The sequence below is a fragment of the Cervus canadensis genome, chromosome 13 (genome assembly GCF_019320065.1).
Source record: "Cervus canadensis isolate Bull #8, Minnesota chromosome 13, ASM1932006v1, whole genome shotgun sequence".
Taxonomy (NCBI): domain Eukaryota; kingdom Metazoa; phylum Chordata; class Mammalia; order Artiodactyla; family Cervidae; genus Cervus; species Cervus canadensis.
Genome location: NC_057398.1, coordinates 48,979,687 through 48,998,804, shown reverse-complemented (window position 1 = coordinate 48,998,804; position 19,118 = coordinate 48,979,687). Strand labels below are relative to the sequence as shown.

At 36.8% G+C, this 19,118-nt stretch overlaps 1 protein-coding gene across 9 annotated transcripts in view; it reads right to left on the bottom strand.

Moving 5' to 3' along the window:
- Positions 1-19,118, bottom strand: part of CDC42BPA (CDC42 binding protein kinase alpha) — a 295,068-nt gene that overhangs the window by 67,426 nt on the left and 208,524 nt on the right. For all 9 annotated transcript variants that reach the window (XM_043484945.1, XM_043484938.1, XM_043484937.1 and 6 more), the window contains 2 exons: positions 17,279-17,526; positions 12,135-12,240 (listed from right to left, as the gene is read on the bottom strand). In XM_043484945.1, the coding sequence (XP_043340880.1) occupies positions 12,135-12,240; positions 17,279-17,526 (354 nt within the window). The remainder of the gene's footprint in view (positions 1-12,134; positions 12,241-17,278; positions 17,527-19,118) is intronic.

The following is a 19,118-nucleotide window of genomic DNA, read 5'->3' as shown; positions in this document are numbered from 1 at the left end:
TAATTGGTTCCATTTGTGAACATTTTCCATATGCCGGGAAGAACTCCCCAATTCTGCTGGTAACAACATCTCTCATTTTTTTGTCTTAAAATATCTCTATGTAATCTTAAAAAAAAAACTATAAGGAGTTTCAAGTATATACAAAAATGAACAGAAGAGTATAAACAAATTCTGATGAACCCATCGTTAGCAACTTCAACAGTTATCACCTCAATGTCAATCTTATTTCATTTGTATACCTGTCTTCTTACCCCCTCCTCCAGTATTAATCTGCAGTAAATACCAGACATCATCTAATTTTATCCATATATATTTCTGGTGTATCTCTAGAAAACAAGGCTCTCTATTCATAACCACAATATCATTATTATATTTAACAAACTTTCTTATATCATCATATAGGTAGTCACTGTTCAAATTTCCAGTTGTCTCAAGATATCAAAAGACTTAACAGCCTGTTAAACTGAATCACACCAATAAGTAAACATAATGGTTGCTCTATCTTTTAATCCTTTCTTACTCAGGTTCTGGAGTACTCCTCTCAGGCAGCTGTAACAGAATACCATAGTCTGAGGGGCTTAAACAAGAACCATTTATTTCTCCTGGTACTGGAGGTGGGGAGGTCCAAGATCTAGGCACCAGCAGATTCAGTGTCTGGCAAGGGCCCACTTCCTGGTTTACAGATGGCCATGGGATGAGGGGGTTCTGTGGGGTCTCTTGTATAAGAGCACTAATCCTATTCATAAGGGCTCTACGCTGATGGTCTAATCATCTCCCAAAGGCTTTGTCTCCAAATAGCACCACATTGGGGACTAGGTTTCAAGACCTGAGTGCTGGAGGAACACACCTAGGACACAGTGGCTCCCCTCCAACACTTTAAATTTTCATGTAATTTATTTGTTGAAAAAAGTAGGTAGGTTGTCCTATAGAGTTTTCTATACTCTGAATTTTTGCCTTCATTTTTGAAAGACATTTTCTGCTTTATAAAATATTTCAGACTGGCAGTTATTTTCCTTCAGCATTCCTTATTTCTGGGTTCTGTTTCTTTTCTGTTGGAAAGACGCTTTAAGTTTAGCTGTTGCTCCTTTAATTATAACATGTCTTTCTTCTCTGGCTGTTTCTAGGATTTTCTTTGGTTGCTTTGTTGTTTTTCAGCTGCTCAGTCATGTCCGACTCTTTGCAACCCCATGGACTTCAGCACGCCAGGCCTACTGGTCCTTCACTATCTCCTGAAGTTTGGTCAAACTCATGCCCATTGAGTCAATGATGCCATTCAACCATCTTATCATCTGTTGTCCCCTTTTCCTCCTGCCTTCGATCTTTCCCAGCATCAGGGTCTTTTCCAATGAGTTGGCTCTTTGCATCAAGTGGCCAAAGTATTAGAGCTCCAGCTTTAGCATCAGTCCTTCCAATGAATATTTAGGGTTAATTTCCTTTAGGATTGATTGGTTTGATCTCCTTACTGTCCAAGGGGCTCTCAAGAGTCTTCTCCAGCATCACAGTTCAAAAGCATCAATTCTTTGTCAACCAGCCTTCTATATGGTCCAACTCTCACATCTGTACATGACTACTTGAAAAACCATAGTTTTAACTATACAGACCTTTGTCGGCAAAGTTATGTCTCTGCTTTTTAATATGCTGTCTAGGTTTGGTTGCTGGTTTTGGCAATTCTTCTATGATGTGCCTAATAGGGATTTAATTTCCCTTTAGGGTCTGTGACATTTCTTGAATTTGTAGCTAAATATTTCTCATAGGTTTTGGAAAATTGTGGGCTATTAACTTTGCAAATATTGCTTCTGCCACAATTGTTCTCCTCTCCTTCTGGGAAAGCAAATATTTTCTGTCAGATCTTTATATCACATCCTTTATATCTCGATATATACCTCTTTTATATATTTCTGTGCTTTAAAACATATGGATACATCTTTACTTCAGCATGAAAAGTTTATTTACCCTTTCCTATCCTGCTTCTTTCCAATCTACTGTTAAAATTTTCTGTTAGGTATTTCAATTATTTTATTTTTTACTTTTAAAGATTTATTTGACTTCTTTGTATAGGTTCCAGGTGTCTGCTGAAATTCTACATGTCTTCTATTTTCTTGAATATACCATACAGTTATTTTAAAATTCAGTTGAGAAAATTCCAATACTGGGAATTTTGTGGGTCTGTTTAAACTGACTGGTTTTCCTCTCATTTTTATTTTCTGACTTAGTATTTGGTTGCTGTTATATTTTTATGTCCTGGTTTTATTAGGTTGTTTCTCGTGGTATGCACTGTAATTTCTTACTGCATGCCATGCACATTGAATGAAAATTTTAAAGATAATCTGAGACTCTATATAATATCTTCCTCCAGAGAGCGTTTAGTTATACTTCTGGCAGGCAACTAAACTAAAGAGAGATGAAGGATTGAATTACTTAAAGGCTGGGTTTCAGTCACTGAGAGGGCTCATCTCTTTTTGGTTCACGCTTATTACGAAAATGGAGCCTTTTCAAAGATCTTAATTGAAAGCTTGAATTGATTATCAAGGATCCTGCACTGATATTTAGTTTTTAATCTCTCCAAACTCATGATAATACTGTGGAATACTGTGCTCAAGTTCCTGGATTCTCAGTGATAGCTTTCATATCAGCAAATCCTCAAGAGGAAAAGTGGCACTCAGTGCTGGGCTCATCTCTCAGTTCTACTCCTTTCTGTAGGATCTGGGTCAGTAAAGTCTAGGCTGCCTTCCTATTTTTCCAATGCTTTCTTGCAGATGAATACTGTGGGCAGTAATCCCACTGTATTAAAAAAAATTTTTTTTTAATCCATCCAGCTTTATAGTTCTTGGTGAGGTGGTAGTGGTAGGTATGATGTAAGCTAATTTGTCACAGAAGCAAAACTTCTTGCTTTATTGAGTTTTTAAAAATTCATGATAAAATATTTGCATATAATTTTTACTTCATGGCTACATTTTTCTGATAAATGGTCTCATTCTGCCATTAGTTATTACTATTCCTTTCTCCCTTTCTGGTATGTTTGTAGAGATATTATGCTAGTTTATTTTTGATTACTCAGTTTGAAGGAGGTAAATTTATCCTAGAAGAATTATTAACAGGTTTGTGAAGATGAGAGGCCATGGGATGGTTAAATTTGTGTCAGCTTGACTGGGTCATAGGGTGCCTAGACATCTGCTTACACATTCTGCTGGTATCTTTGAAGATGTCTCTGGGTGAGATTAACATTTGAATCAATTGACTGAATAAAGAAGATTACCCTTCCTAATGTGAGTGGACCCTATTCAACCAGTTGAAGGCCTGAAAAGAAGAAAAGGCTGACTCTACTGAGTAAGAGGGAACCCCTCCTGCCTGATTGCTTCAGGCTGCTTTCACTTGTCTTTGGTCTCTTACTGAAACAGTGGCTCTTCCTGGGTTTGAAGCCTTCACTGGCTTTTGGACTAGAATTACATCACAGGTTATTTTGGCTCTTAAGCCGTTTGGATTGGACTAAACTGTCTCTGCAGCTTACAAACTGCAGATCTTGGAACACAATTTAGGAACTAAACAACAACAATAATCTAGTGAGCCAATTTCTTACAGTAAACATTTTTATATATAATACATGTGTGAGATTATGTGAGTGTATGTATATATGGGTGTGTATGTATATATAATCTCTTATTGGCTCTGTTTTTTTTTTCTTGAAATACAATTGACTTGCAGTGTTGTGTAGTTTCTGATGAAATCACATCAGCAATGTGATTCAGATAAATCTATATCTATCTATATAGAGAGAGCCTTTTCCATATTCCTTTCCATTGTGGCTTATTACAAGATATTGACTACAATTTCCTGTCGTATACAGTAGAATCTTGCTGTTTATATATTTTATATGCAGTAGTTTGCATCTGTTAATCCCAAACTCCGAATTTATCCCTCCCCTGTTCTTTTCCCTTTGGTAACCCTAAGTTTGCTTTCAATGTCTACAAGTCACTTTCTGTTTTGTAAATAAGTTCATTTGCATCATTTTTTAAGATTCCACATATAAGTGAAATTAAATGATATTTGTCTTTCACTGTATGACTTAACTTCACTTAGTACATAATCTCTAAGTTCATTCGTGTTATGGCAAATGACAATATTTCATTCTGTTTAATGGCTCAGTAGTATTCCAGGAGAAAAAGAATGAAATAATGTCATTTGCCACAACATGGATGGACTTAAAGATTAACACTATTAACACTAAGTGAAGTAAGACAAACAGAAAAAGGCAAATATCATATGATGTCAATTATATGTGGAATCTTAAAAAATGATAGAAATGAACTTATTTACAGATTTTCTAATGGCCAAGTAGTATTCCACTCCCTTTCATGGATCACAGCCTTGTGTGGTGAAGGGGTCTGTGTAGCTCAAAGAAGCTACAAGCCAAGCTGTGCAGGGCCACCCAAGATGGGAATATGGAGAGTTTTGACAAAACCTGGTCTACTGGAGGAGGAATGGGAAACCACTCCAGTAGTCGTGTCTAGAGAGCCCCATGAACAGTATGAAAAGGCAAAAAGATAAAGGGCAATTACTAATAGCTCCAGAAGGAATGAAGTGGGTGTGCCAAAGTAGGAATAATGCTCAGCTGTGGATGCATCTGCTGGTGAAAGTAAAGTTCGATGCTGGAAAGAACAATATTACATAGAAACCTATAATGTTAGGTCTGTGAATCAAGGTAAATTGAACATAGTCAAGTAGGAGATGGCAAGATTGAATATGGATATCTTAGCAATCAATGAACTAAAATGAATAGGAATGGGTGAATTTAATTCAGATGAACATTATATCTACTCCTGTGGGCAAGAATCCCATAGAAGAAATGGAGTAGCCCTCATAATCAACAAAAGAATCCAAAATGCAGTACTCGGGAGCAGTATCAAGGCAAAGCATTCAAGATCACAGTAATCCAATTCTATGCCCCCACAACCAATGCCAAAGAAGCTGAAGTTGAACAATTCTATGAAGACCTAGAAGACCTCCTAGAACTAACACCAAAAAGAAAAAAAAAAGATGTCCTATTCATCATAGGAGATTAGAACGCAAAAGTACAAAGTCAAGAGACACCTGCAGTAACTGGCAAGTTTGGCCTTGGAGTACAAAATGAAAAAGGGCAAAGGCTAGCAGAATTCTGCCAAAAGAACACACTGGTCATAGCAAACACCAGCCAGACATCCTGGAGTGTGAAGTCAAGTGGGCCTTAGGAAGCATTACTATGAACAAAGCTAGTGGAGGTATTGGAATTCCAGCGAACTATTTAAAATCCTTAAAAATGATGCTGTTAAAGTGTTGCACTCAATACATCATCACATTTGGAAAACTCAACATTGGCCACAGGATTGCAAAAGGTCAGTTTTCATACCCATCCCAAAGAAAGGCAATACCAAAGAATGTTCAAACCACCATACAATGGCGCTCATTTCACATGCTAGCAAGGTAATGCTTAAAATCCTTCAAGGTAGCCTTTAGCAGTATGTGAACCAAGAACTTTCAGATGTATAAGCTGAGTTTCGAAGAGGCAGAGGAACTAGAGATCAAACTGCCTACATTCACTGGATCACAAAGAAAGCAGATGAATTTCAGAAAAATATCTACTTCCGTTTCATTGACTACTCTAAAGTCTCTGACTGTGTGGATCACAACAAACCGTGGAAAATTCTTAGACGGGAGTAACAGACCACCTTACCTTTCTCTTGAGGTACCTGTATGTGGGTCAAGAAGCAACAGTTAGAACTAGACATGGAACAACACACTGGTTCCAAATTGGAAAAGGAGTAAAAGGCTGTATATTGTCACCCTTCTTATTTATGCACAGCTTATATATGTACTTCTATGCCTAGTACATCAAGTGAAATGCCAGGCTGGATGAATCACAAACTGGAATCAAGATTGCTGGGAGAAATATCAACAACCTCAGATATGCAGATGATACCACTCTAATAGCAAAAAGTGAAGAGGAACTAAAGAGACTCTTATGAGGCTGAAAGAGGAGAGTGAAAAAGCTGGCTTGAAACTCAGCAGTGAAATACTAAGATTATGGCCTCTGGTCCCATCATTTCATGGCAAACAGAAGGGGAAAAAGTAGAAGTAGTGACAGATTTTATTTTCTTGGGCTCCAATTTCACTGTGGACAGTGACTGCAGCCATGAAGTTAAAAGATGCTTGCTCCTTGGAAGGAAGGCTATGACTAACCTAGACAGCATATTAAAAAGCAGAGACATCACCTTGCTGACAAAGGTCCATATAGTTAAAGCTATGGTTTTTCCACTAGTCATGTACGGATGTGAAACTTGGACCATAAAGAAGACTGAGCACTGAAGAATTGATGCTGTTGAATTGGGCTGCTAGAGAAGACTCTTGAGAGACCCTTGGACTACAAGGAGATCAAACCAGTCAATCCGAAAGGAAATCAACTCTGAATATTCATCATAAGGATTGATGTTGAAACTGAAGCTCCAATACTTTGGCCACATGATGCGAACAGCCAACTCACTGAAAAAGACCTTGATGCTGGGAAAGATTGAGGGCAAGAGCAGAAGGGGGTGGCAGAGGATGAGATGGTTAAATAGCACCACCAATTCAATGGACTGAAATGTGAGCAAACTCTGTGAGATAGCAGAGGATAGAGGAGTCTGGCATGCTGCAGTCCAAGGGGTTGCAAAGAGCTGAATAGGACTTAGTGGCTAAACAACAACAAAGTATTCAATTTCATATATATCTATATATTCCACATCTTCTTTAACTATTCATTTGTTGATGGACATTTAGGTTGCTTCCATATCTTGGCTACTGTGAATAGCACTGCTAGGAACACTGAGGTGCATTACCTTTTCACATTTGAGTTTCTCCAGATCTATATTCAGGAGTGGGATTGCTGGACTGTATGCTAACTCTATTTTTAGTTTTTTAAGAAACCTCCATCCTGTTTCCCATAGTACCTGCAACCATTTACATTCCCACCAACGCTGTAGGAAGGTCCCTTTTCACCACATCCTCTCCAGCATTTATTCTTTGTAGACTTTTTGAGGATGGTCATTCTGACTGGTGTGAGGTGGTATCTCATTGTAGTTTCCACTTGCATTTCTCTAATAATTAGCAGTGTTGGGCATCTTTTCATGTGTTTGTTAGTCATCTGTATATCTTCTTTGGAGAAATGTCTATTTAGGTCTTCTGACCAATTTTTGATTGGGTTGTTTTTTGTTATTGAGTTGTATCAGCTGTTCGTATATTTTGGAAATTAAGCCCTTGCTGGTTGCATCATTTGCAGATATTTTTTTCCCAGTCCACAAGTTGTCTTTTCATTTTGTTTATGGTTTTCTCTGCTGTGCAAAAGCTTTTAAATTTAATTAGGTACCGTTTGCTTATTTTTGCTTTTATTTCTATTGTTTTGGGAGACAAACCTAAGAAACTACTGCTATGATTTACATCATAGAATATTTTTCCTCTGTTCTCTTCTAGGAGTTGTATAGTATCATGTCTCACATTTATTTTTTCCCATTTAATTGCCTTGGCACTTTGGCTGAAAATCAATCAACTATAAATATGACATCTTATTTTTGGACTCTACTCTTTCGTTATATCAATGTTGCTCAGTTGTGTCTGACTCTTTGTGACCCCATAGACTGCAGCACACCAGGCCTCCCTGTCCTTTACCATCACCCAGAGCTTGCGCAAACTCATGTCCATTGAGTCGGTGATGCCATCCAACCATCTCATCCTCTGTCGTCCCCTTCTCCTCCTGCTCTCAATCTTTCACAGCATCAGGGTCTTTTCCAATGAGTCGGCTCTTTGCATCAGGTGGCCAGAGTATTGGAGCTTCAGTTTCAGCCTCAGTCCTTACAATGAATATTGAGGGTTGATTTCCTTTAGTAAGTTGATTTCCTTTCATAATCTTTTGATTACTGTAGATTTACAGTAAGTTTCAAACTTTGGTAGTGTAAACTCTTCAACTTTTATACCCACTCCCTGAAATGTTTTTGCTATTTTAGATCTTTTGCATACCCATATATATTTAAGAATAAGCTTGTCCCTTCTAACAAAAAAGTCTATATAATCTTTATGGGGATTTCCTTGAATCTACAGATTAGAGAACTGCAGTCCTAACAATACACAGTATCTTTCTCCATTTGTTTAGACGTTCTTTAATTTAACTCAGCAATGTTTTGCATTTGTCTTCCTTTAGTTCACTCTGGGAACTCTGAAATTACTATTTTCAATAACTGTGTCCACTATGAAACTTTTTTTTTGAGAGGATGCATCAATCTCCTCATGTTAACATAGACAGAAGTTTACCAGCTGTTTTTGAGAATGTTTTTTGCAGATGCAGTGTCTTCACTAATTCCCACAACACATTATTTTTTGATCACCATTGCTTTTGACATCCCATGCAAATAATTTGTGGTTGGGGTTTCAGTTGGAGATTTGTAAGAAGAGGAGGAAATACAGATTTTTGCACTCATGTTATAATAGTTACAAGTAGTGTTAAATAGGTTTGTTTACTATTTGTCAGAAAAAGCTTATTTTTTCATTCTTACTAAACAAAAGCATGGGCTCTGGAGCCAGACTACCTGTGTTCTAATCCCATTCTGCCAGTCCCTAGTTGTGAGATTAGGAGAGTAGCTTAACCTCCCTTTGCCTCAGTTTCCTTATCTGTAAAATGGTAAGAAAAATAGGGTATACCTGAGAGATTTAATGTGAGGATTAAATGATTTATATAAAGTAAATTAGGAGAGTAAAAAATAAACTTTACCTAAGTACTTCGAAGGAAAGTTATGAACAACCTAGACAGCATATTAAAAAGCAGAGACATTACTTTGCCAACAAAGGTCTGTCTGGTCAAGGATATGGTTTTTCCAGTGGTCATGTATGGATGTGAGAGTTGGACTATTAAGAATTGGTGCTTTTGAGCTGTGGTGTTGGAGAAGACTCTTGAGAGTCCCTTGGACTGCAAGGAGATCAAACCAGTTCATCCTAAAGGAAATCAGTCCTGAATATTCATTGGAAGGACTGATGTTGAAACTGAAACTCCAATACTTTGGCCACCTGATGCGAGTGCTGACTCATTTGAAAAGACCCTGATGCTGTGAAAGATTGAGGGCAGGAGGAGAAGGGGACGACAGAGGATGAGATGATTGGATGGCATCACCGACTCAATGGACATGAGTTTGGGTAAGCTCTGGGAGTTGGTGATGGACAGGGAGTCCCGGCATGCTGCGGTTCATGGGGTCACAAAGAGTCGGACATGACTGAGTGACTGAACTGAACTGAACTGAACTGAACCTAAGTACTAGCTCATTTTGGATGTTTGAGAATAAGATTTTACTATTTGTGAACTGACATATTTGGTTTATGATAATTATAAGACTACATAGGATATGGAAGAGTGTTCATGTTTAAGTGAAAAGGCAGATTAGAAAATAAAATGTATACATGACTGAAATTATGTAATAATATGTGTACCAACAGAACTTGGAAAGGAACATATAAAAGTAAACCAGTTGTTTCAGGTTGATGAAATCATAGGTAACTTTTATGTTGAATATTTTCCTCACTTTGTGTAAGTTTGATTTTACACATTATTTAAAAACAAGATACAAATGATAATCTTTTCTCACTGGAAACCATTTACTTCCACTCCTTGGCACAAATGGTGATTTTACTTGCAATAAGTTACCTTTAATAGAAACTTTGAATACAGACTTCTGAAAATATCAATAAGTGTTTTCCTATTTCCTTTTTAATTTTTATTTTTGAAGTTAAAAAATCTGATTGTGAGAATCTATTAGTTACCTAAGTTTCAAAATTAACATACTAATTGCTTTTTGGTTTCTGTATCTGAAGTTGTGTTGAGAAGGAATTAAGTTCTCTTCCAGCTGGTTCCCAATGGGACAGCTGGTGTAGCAATGGCAAAGTTATTCTTTGGTTATTCCTCCTGGGAAAATACTCAATGTAATCAAACAAACAAAAATAAATAAATGGAAAGAAGCAGTGACTATATGCAGTTAGGTGGGCTGAGTAAGAAGCAGAAAGACAAGTAAAGCTGAATACAAGGAGCAAAAATAGAGAAGAGGTTCAAATGGAAGAAGACCCAGATCCTCCCCTATTTCTCAAGGAATAAATATTTCCTTATTATCATTTGTCATTGAATACTTGCCAACCATTATGATTTGCTCTCAAAGTTCTACTCACATTCTCTTTCATATCTTTCAATTTAGCAAGACAAGGTAATGCTCTGTTTTTTATAAAATTAGGAGATAGGTTTTTATCTTTCAGATCTCATCAAAACCAAGAGTATTTTAAAAAAATTATTTCTAAAGTGTGTTTTTGGTAAACTCACCAGAATGTTATGGTTAATCATGAAATAAAGCCAAGGGGTGAATACAAGATTTGATCTACATTCAATCTGATCATATCACAGTTCAATTTTTCTTCAACTATAATACCATCTTTTACTAGGTAATTTTGCTTAGAAATTCTATATGAAGCGGCTTTCTAGACTTTAATTATATTTCTTACCTCAAGATAACTCTTAACAGAATCTTAAAATTCTGTCTTGTAGACAGAAATGATGCTCAATTTTGCAGTCATATGATACAAGTCCATTCAATAACAATTATGTGACTAGTTTGGATAAAGTTTAAATAATACTAGTTTTTTTTTTTTTAAGATATATTTATTTTATTTTTGGTTGCACTGTGTCTTCGTTGCTGTGTGCAGGCTCTCTAGTTGCAGGGAGCGGGGGTTCTCTTTGTGTGGTACACAGGCTTCACGCCGCAGTGACTTCTCTTGTTGTGTAGCACGGGTTCTACGTGCATGGGCTTCAATAACTGTGACTTGGGGGCCCGAGAGCACACAGGCTTCACGGACTCTAGAGCATGGTTTCATTAGCTGTGGGCACACATTTAGCTGCTCCACAGCATGTGGGCTCTTCCTGGACCAGGGATCGAACCTGTGTCCACTGCGTTGGCAGGTGGATTCTTATCCACTGAACCACCAGGGAAGCCTTGTTGGTTTTATTTTAGTGGAAATAACTAACAGCTACACAATAATGTTCACACAGTATTCATAGTCTAAAATAATTTATACTACTTAGTATTTGGTCATTTTCCAGTGTTTGTACGCATCAGCTTTGCAGTCACAAAATAAACTAACAGAGTTCTTTCTCAAGTGGTTTGCAACCAAACAAGCAAAGTCATTTTTAAGTGCTTAGAAAGCTGAAAAATCATGGGAAAAATAGTGAGAGAAATGAAAATAAATATGGAATATGTTGGTAATTGAGATAGAATGAATGAAGAGTCTCTTTTTTTATGATTATTTAGCCGTTGTCTTTCAATCTGTTGTTGAAATGACTAATTAAATACTTTGGAAAATATTAGAACTCATTATAAAGGACAATTATCCAAACCTTATTTATAAGTACAACTTATAAATATTTATTTATAAGTACAACTATTAAAATTGCAGATTAATATTAGGATTTTCACAGATGTTAACAAATGGCACAAGAAATGTGGAATGACGGCAATTTAAGAAATCTGAGATACTAAATGGAAAAAGATTCCTTTAAGTATTTGAAATTTTGTTCATAAATCTAGTTGTTGTAATCTAGGTTTAGTCTATGGTTCAACCCTTTGTTCACACTATAGGGTTTAGACAGAGTTAGCTTCTTTGGCTTCTTACATACCAATGGTATTATTTCTACCTATTATCAGTTCTCCATCACGAATAAGATCAGAATTGTCAAAATTTCTCTAGTTTGGCTTAATTGTTCCTGTCCTTGCCAAAGGCAGGCCCTAACTTAGCTAGCCATGACATAGTAAGTGATGAATTTGAGAGAAAAGAGTAAAAGAGATGGAAAGTGAAATAAAGAACACGGGCTCAAAAAATATAGGGACAAAGAACAAGACAAGGTAAGCCAAGTCCTTTCTCCAGAAGACTCCTGTAAAGATTGGTAAAATGAAAAATGGGCTGTACACAGAAGTAAACTCTGATATAAGGAGAAATATTAAATAAATATGTACATCAAATATAAAATTATATCTACAACTATTATGGCAGTACTGAATATCTATCTAGCATGTGTCAATAAACATAAATGAGATTGAGTCACTCACCTTATCAAGCTCACTTGTCAGTTTTTTATTTTCTTCAGTTAGTAACACTTTTTCTCGTTCATATTGTTGCTTGAACTCATTTTCAAATTCTTCTCTTTCACTTTGGCTAATACAATTCAAAATATGCAAGAAAAAAGGAGTTGAATTAAAAGTAAAATATACTCTATACACTATATACTCTATACACTATATCTCAATTGCTCCAAATCCCAATTCTTTCCCTTAAAATGAAATCTCAATAATTTCCTTTTAATTAATAAATAATTTGTCTGCTTAGTAAATTTATTTTGTTGTTCATTTGAAAATCTGAGGAAGACATCCTGATTATGCTCACTTTATTTGGCTATGTATATGCTAGGAAGTATGGGAACATGAGGAAGCAAGGGAAAAAGGAGGATACAGGGACCACAATATGATTCTATACTCAGGTCTAGACTGTGTAGAAAATTCAAATTACGCTACCAACAGTTCTCTCAATACACTCAGGCCATCCTCCCATAACTCCTTTCCTTCTTCCCTACGTACCTACCAATCTACATATATATACATATAACACATTTAATGTTATAAAACTTGTTTAGTTCTGGGGGGGACAGAACTGATTAACCCTTAGAGGTAAACACAATTCTAACAAACTTTTTAAAAACCTCCTAAGGGAGAAAGGGGAATCAGTTTTTGAATAGTGAATTGAACTGTAGAGAAGAGCCTTATCTCTACTGCGGTTTGATGGAGGAAGTTGGTTAGCAGCAAATAAATTTCAAAGTGAAGTAGTTCTGGGTAATTCTATAATTGCTTCCAAGTCAACAAAGAATGTAAATAATGGTTGATTTAAAAATGTAATCTTAAAAATCCCTTTATCACCAAATGATTGAATATTAATTAAATTATAATTAAATGATTAACTTCTAGGGAAATAACCATTTTGTGTCCAAGCAAATGTGTCACTTTATTATCTACAATCAAAATGTGAAATTCGGTTATGTTTGGAATCTTTCTAGATTCAGAAGCAACAAAAACAACAATTTAAAAAAATATGAAAAACTACAAAGAAGCATTCCTTCAGAAAAATAAGCAGATGAAAGTAAATTGAGTAAAATTTCTATAAAGGGCTTCCCTGGAGGCTCAGAGGTAAAGAATATGCCTGCCAATGCAGAAGACACGGGTTTGATTTCCGCTCTGGGAAGACCCCACATGCCGCAGAGCCACTGAGCCCATGCAGCACAACTACGGAGCCTGTGCCCCGGATCCTGGAAGCCACAACCACCAAACCGACGTGCTGCAACTGCTGAAGTCCACAGGCCCTGGAGTCTGCCCTTGGCAACAAGAGAAGCCATTGCAAGGAGAAGCCCTCGCACTGCAACTAGAGAGTATTCTCTGCTCACCGTCACTAGGGAAAAGTCTGCACAGCAATGAAGACCCAGCACAGCCAAAAACAATTTTTTCTATATAAAACCAGTTTTGTTTTTTCCTATTAGCATTAAACGTAAGTCTCTGCTATATTTAAACAAAATAAACAAAAAAGAAAGTGAAAGTGTTAGTCAGTCGTATCCAACTCTTTGAGACTCCATGGACTGTAGCCCACCAGGCTCCTCTGTCCATAGAATTCTCCAAGCAAGAATACTAGTGTGGGTTACCAGTCCTTTCTCCAGGGAATCTTCCCAACCTGGGGCGTGAACCCAGGTCTCCTGCTTTGCAGGCAGTCCCTTGCATTGCAGGCAGATTCTTTACCAACTGAGCCACTTTCCTGGTCTTCCTGTTCACGGGCAACCACCTTGAAGTCTTGAGAGACTGCTGTATTCACTTAACTCATTGCCTAATTTTCCCTCCCTGTGCCAAAATCTGGCTTCTGCTGCCATCACCTCAAAAAAAATGCCGTCTCAAACCTATTGTTCCAACTGTTATTATTATATCCCATCTACTGGCTACCTTTGACACTGTCCCCATTTCCCTCTCTTGAAATGCAGTCTTCCCCTGGTTTCAGTGATGCCCACTCTCCTGATTTCTGCCTACATTTTGACTTTACAGCTGTCTTTGTGAGCCCCCGCCATCCCCTCTTTCCTCCACATAAATGCCAATACTCTCAGGAATTCTGTCTCAGGTGCTCAACTTGTCTTTATACCTTCTTCCTGAGCTATTGCATCTATTATATTACCTGATTTCAATTATCATCTATTATGCTGAATTTACATCTGAATCTACATTGGAGATGAATTAGAACTAATTAGAACTACTCCAATCTACATTGGAGAAGGAAATGGCAACCCTCTACAGTATTCCGTGGAGAATCCCACGGACAAAGCAGCCTAGCAGGCTACAGTCCATGGGTTCGCAAGAGTCAGACACGACTTAGTGACTAAACCACCACTACGTTGGAAGCTTTCCTGGTTTTCAAATTGTCGACTTGATATCTCCTCAAAATTGTCTCCTAAGCACCTCCAATTCAACATGCCCAACCCTAATAACAGATAATTAAGTTCACATTCATCCTAACACCAAATCTGGGCACCAAATTTGCCTGGTCTTCTTCCTATCATTCTTCCTGGCTCTTATCCACTTTTCTGTTTCTTCCTCATTTCCCAGCTTCTAAAGATTGGAGTTCCAGGGTACAGTCCGAGGACTTCTTTTTCATCCATATTCATTCACTAAGTGATCTCATATAGTCTCACCCCTTTTGATAACATGTGAGTGATAGATACTCCCAGGATTTTATCTCCAGCCCTGAAATCCAGACTTGTTTATATGACAACCTATTTGACATTTCCACCTGGATGTCTAAAAAGCATCTCGCAAATAATTTGTATAAAATGAGCTTCTGATATTCTTATCCCAAACTTCTTTTGTAGTCTTCCTCTCTAAATGGTAACTATATTCTCTTAATTGCTAAGGCCCAAAACTGTAGTATCACCCTTGATTTTTCCTCTTTCTCTCTTATCCATATCTAGTCTATCAGCAACTATCATTATCTTTACCTTTGCTGCCACCAACCTAGGCTCAAGCCACCATCATTTTCCTAGATTACTGCAATAGCCTTCTAAATGGTTTCCCTGCCTTTTCTCTTATCTAGTTCAGACTTTTCTTAAACTAGGTCAGAGTACCCCTTTTAAAACACAAGTCAGTATCTGTCCATTTTCTACTCACTATCCTGCAATGCTTCCCTGCCATGGTTTTGAAAGAGAAAGTGAAAGTTGCTTAGTCATGTCTGACTCTTTGCAACCCCATGGACTATACCATCTATGGAATTCTCCAGGCCAGGATACTGGAGTGGGTAGCCTTTCCCTTCTCCAGAGGATCTTCCCAACCCAGGGACTGAACCCAGGTCTCCCACATTGCAGGCAGATTCTTTACCAGCTAAGCCACAAGGGAAGCCTGCCATGGTTTTACGTAAGTCACTGAAAATGACTTATAAAACCTTACATGATCTAGCCCCCATTACCTCTCATACATATTCTCACTATTCTTTCCCCTTAACTCTGTTTATTCTACATTGGCCTCGTTTTTAGTATTATTATTTTAATAGACTTTGTTTTTTCAAATGGTTTTAAGTTCATAGCAATACTGAAAGGAAAGCACAGAGATTGCCCATATATACAGAGTGGTTGTGTTTGTTACTATTAATGAATCTACATTAGACGCATCATTATTATTAAAACTATACAATTCATATTAGGTTGTATAGTGACATATATAGAGTAGTTTCACTGTCAGAGAAATCCTCTGTACCCTGCATATTCATCACATCCTCCTTCCAACCCCTGCAACCACTGATCTTTTTACTGTCTCAACAGACTTGTTCTTAATGTAAAATGTTATTCTAATACATACGTAAGGACCCACTTTCTTTGGTCCTTACTGAGAAATCACCTTCTCAGCATAATTTTTCCTGGCTATCATGTGTATGCGTGTTTATAATTTCTCACCCTAATGTTTCACAGTTCCCATCCTCTGCCTTACTTTTTGTTCTTGGACTTAATAATCATCTAACATATTCTGTATTTTACCTATTTTGTTTATATTTTATTTATAGTCTTTCTATAGTCATAACTATATATAGTCTATATATATATTTATATATACTAAAATACTTATATACAAACACTATATATAAACAGTTATATATAAACACTATATATATGTTTATATTATATTTATAGTCTTTCTTTAGTCATAACAAAAGGAAAGCTCCATAAGGACAGAGAACTTTTGTCTGTTCACTGCTATGTCCCCAGGGCCTACAACAGTGCTTTCACATAGCAGGTTCTAGCAGGTTCTAAAAAAATTTGTTGAATGAATGGACCAAACTGAACTAAACTCAAGTTAAGAATGACAACAACATACATTTAGTTCCCTAAAACCTAGCAACTTGAGTATCACTGATAATTTCTTCTGCTTCTCATTTCTCATATCTGGTCATTATGTCCTTCAGGTTCTGTCTTCTCAGTAGACTTTGAGTTCATACGCCTGTCTCCATCTTCACTGTCAAACCTAAGGTCCAGCCACCTCATCTCTCATTGCTAGATTCCTGTCTACAGTCTGCTCCTTTTAATCTACTATCTAGACAGTAATAAGAGTGATCTTTCAAAAATATAATTATGTAATTTTTCTTCACTAGTCTTAGGATAAAGTCTAAATTCCTTACATTCCTTCATGATCTTGCTTCTATTTTCCTTTCCAGTTTCATTTCTTAACACTCATCTTTATTTTTATGCCTCCACCATAATGAACATCTTTCATTTTCTAAATGTGTCATTGCTACCCTTTTCCTATAGATCTTGGCAAATTCTGCTAAACTTTGCCTGGACACTCTTCCACAGCTATATATTTCTTATATCCTTGGTCTTAACTCAGAAATAATTTTGTTAAAAAAAACCCAGACACATCAAAGTTAACATTTGAAAAAAAAGAAAGAAAGAAACAACAACAAAAAAACCCAAGCAGCAAAGTCACCTTTTGCGTCTCTTCTACAAGTGTTCCTATACTTCTCATTTGCTTTCCTATGATGCTGTAATATAATCTTCTATTTACCAATCTTGACTTTGGTCTTCTTGAGGACTAGATTGTATTTACTGCCTATGTTTCTCCAATCCTTGACACCAAACAGGTATTCAACAAATAATTATTAGAGGAGTAAATAACTTGATTCTCACCTCTCTCTCCTGTTTTTTTCCAATTTGTCTTTCAAAATCATAATTTCCTTGTTGAGAGCAAGTTGTTGGCCTTCTGAATCATGTAGTTCTTTCTTCAGATTTTTAATTTCATTTGCATGTATTCCTTCTCTCTTGGACAATTCTTCTTCATAAAAGATACTTTTCTTTTCCAAATCAGTCTTTAGTTTGGTTATTTCTTGCTGATGTTCTATGCTGCATACTCCTGGTGAGTAACTAATTTGTTTTTGCTATAGAAGTAATAACACAAGATTAGTTAATCTGTAAGAATAATAAAATATCAAATAATAACTATAATACAAAGGACTGTTCATGGAAATGAATATTACTTTTGCATATTATTATATAGACTAATACTTTATTAAGGCTGTTAACCTTTTGTCTGCCATATGTTACTAATATTTATCTAAGTGTGTATTCCTTTATTGTTGTATTTTATAGTCTCCTTCACACCAGGATTAAATATTTATCTATATTTCTAATGGTACTTATGTAATCATTTGTTTTACATTTAAAATTCTAATTTATATATAACATTGTTTTTGTATGCGTTAGGGAAAAATCTAACTGCATCCTGTTTCTGATGTGGAACTAATGAAATGTTATAAACACATTTGTGTCTTTAACAGATTAAACTGGGGGAGAGGTGGTAGAGCTAGAATGCACAAAAAGAAAAGGGAGAAGGCTTCGGCAATGGTCCAAGGATAAATGACAAAGGTCTAATCTAACATCTCTGTAGCCATTCTAGGAAAAAGTGACACAATTCTTTGCGTTTAGGTAGGGTAGTAAGAAGGAGAAATTTGGTTGAAAGCCATCTTTTTTAGAAATTAGGTTGAAATATACTCTTGGTATCAAAAAGAAAGGAAAATGTAAAATCCAAAGGTTCTTCCAAGTAGTGCTTAAGGCAAGCAGAAGCATACAGACAAAGGTTATGACTATAAGATTTGCTGAGTTTTGTACCTTTTCTATTTCATTATATGCTACTTTCCCAGATTCTGATCCACAATAAAACTTTTAAAATCCAAAGAACCTTTAAGATTATACTTAGTGACAACAAGGAATCAAGATCTCGAGGGCAGTGCATCCTTTTTTTGAAGTCTGTACTAAGGGTAGGGACATATCCCGGAGTAGAAGGACATCTTCCCGAGAGAACACCAAAATCGCAACTAGCTGCTCAACAACCATCAACAGGAGAATGCTGGATCCACCAAAAAAAGATAACCCACATCCAAAGGCAAAGGAGAAGCTGCAGCAAGATGATAGGAGGGGGACCATAAAGAAGGCTGAGCACTGAAGGGTTGAAGCTTTTGAACTATTGTGTGGGAGAAGACTCTTGAGAGTCCCCTGGATTGCAAGTAGATCCAACCAGTCAATCTTAAAGGAAATAAACCCTGAATATTCATTGGAAGGACTGATGCTGAAGCTTCAATACCTAGGCCACCTGATGCAAAGAGCTGACTCATTAGAAAAGACCCTGACGTTGGGAAAAATTGAAGGCAGGAGGAGAACGGGATGACAAGGGATAAGATGGCTGGATGGCATCACTGACTCAATGGGCATTGAGTGTGAGCAAGCTTTGGGAGTTGGTGATGGACAGAGAGGTCTGCCTGACATGCTGCAGCCCATGGGGTCGCAAACAGTCGGACACAACTGAGTGAATGAACTGACTGACTGAGGAGTGTTAATAATTTTATGTTTCACATCTAAGTCTGTGATCTATTTTAAGTTAATTTTTGTGAAGGGTGTAAGTTCTATTTATAGATTTGGTTTTTTGTATGCGCTGTCTGGTTGTTCTAAATCATTTGTTAAAAAGAGCTTCTTT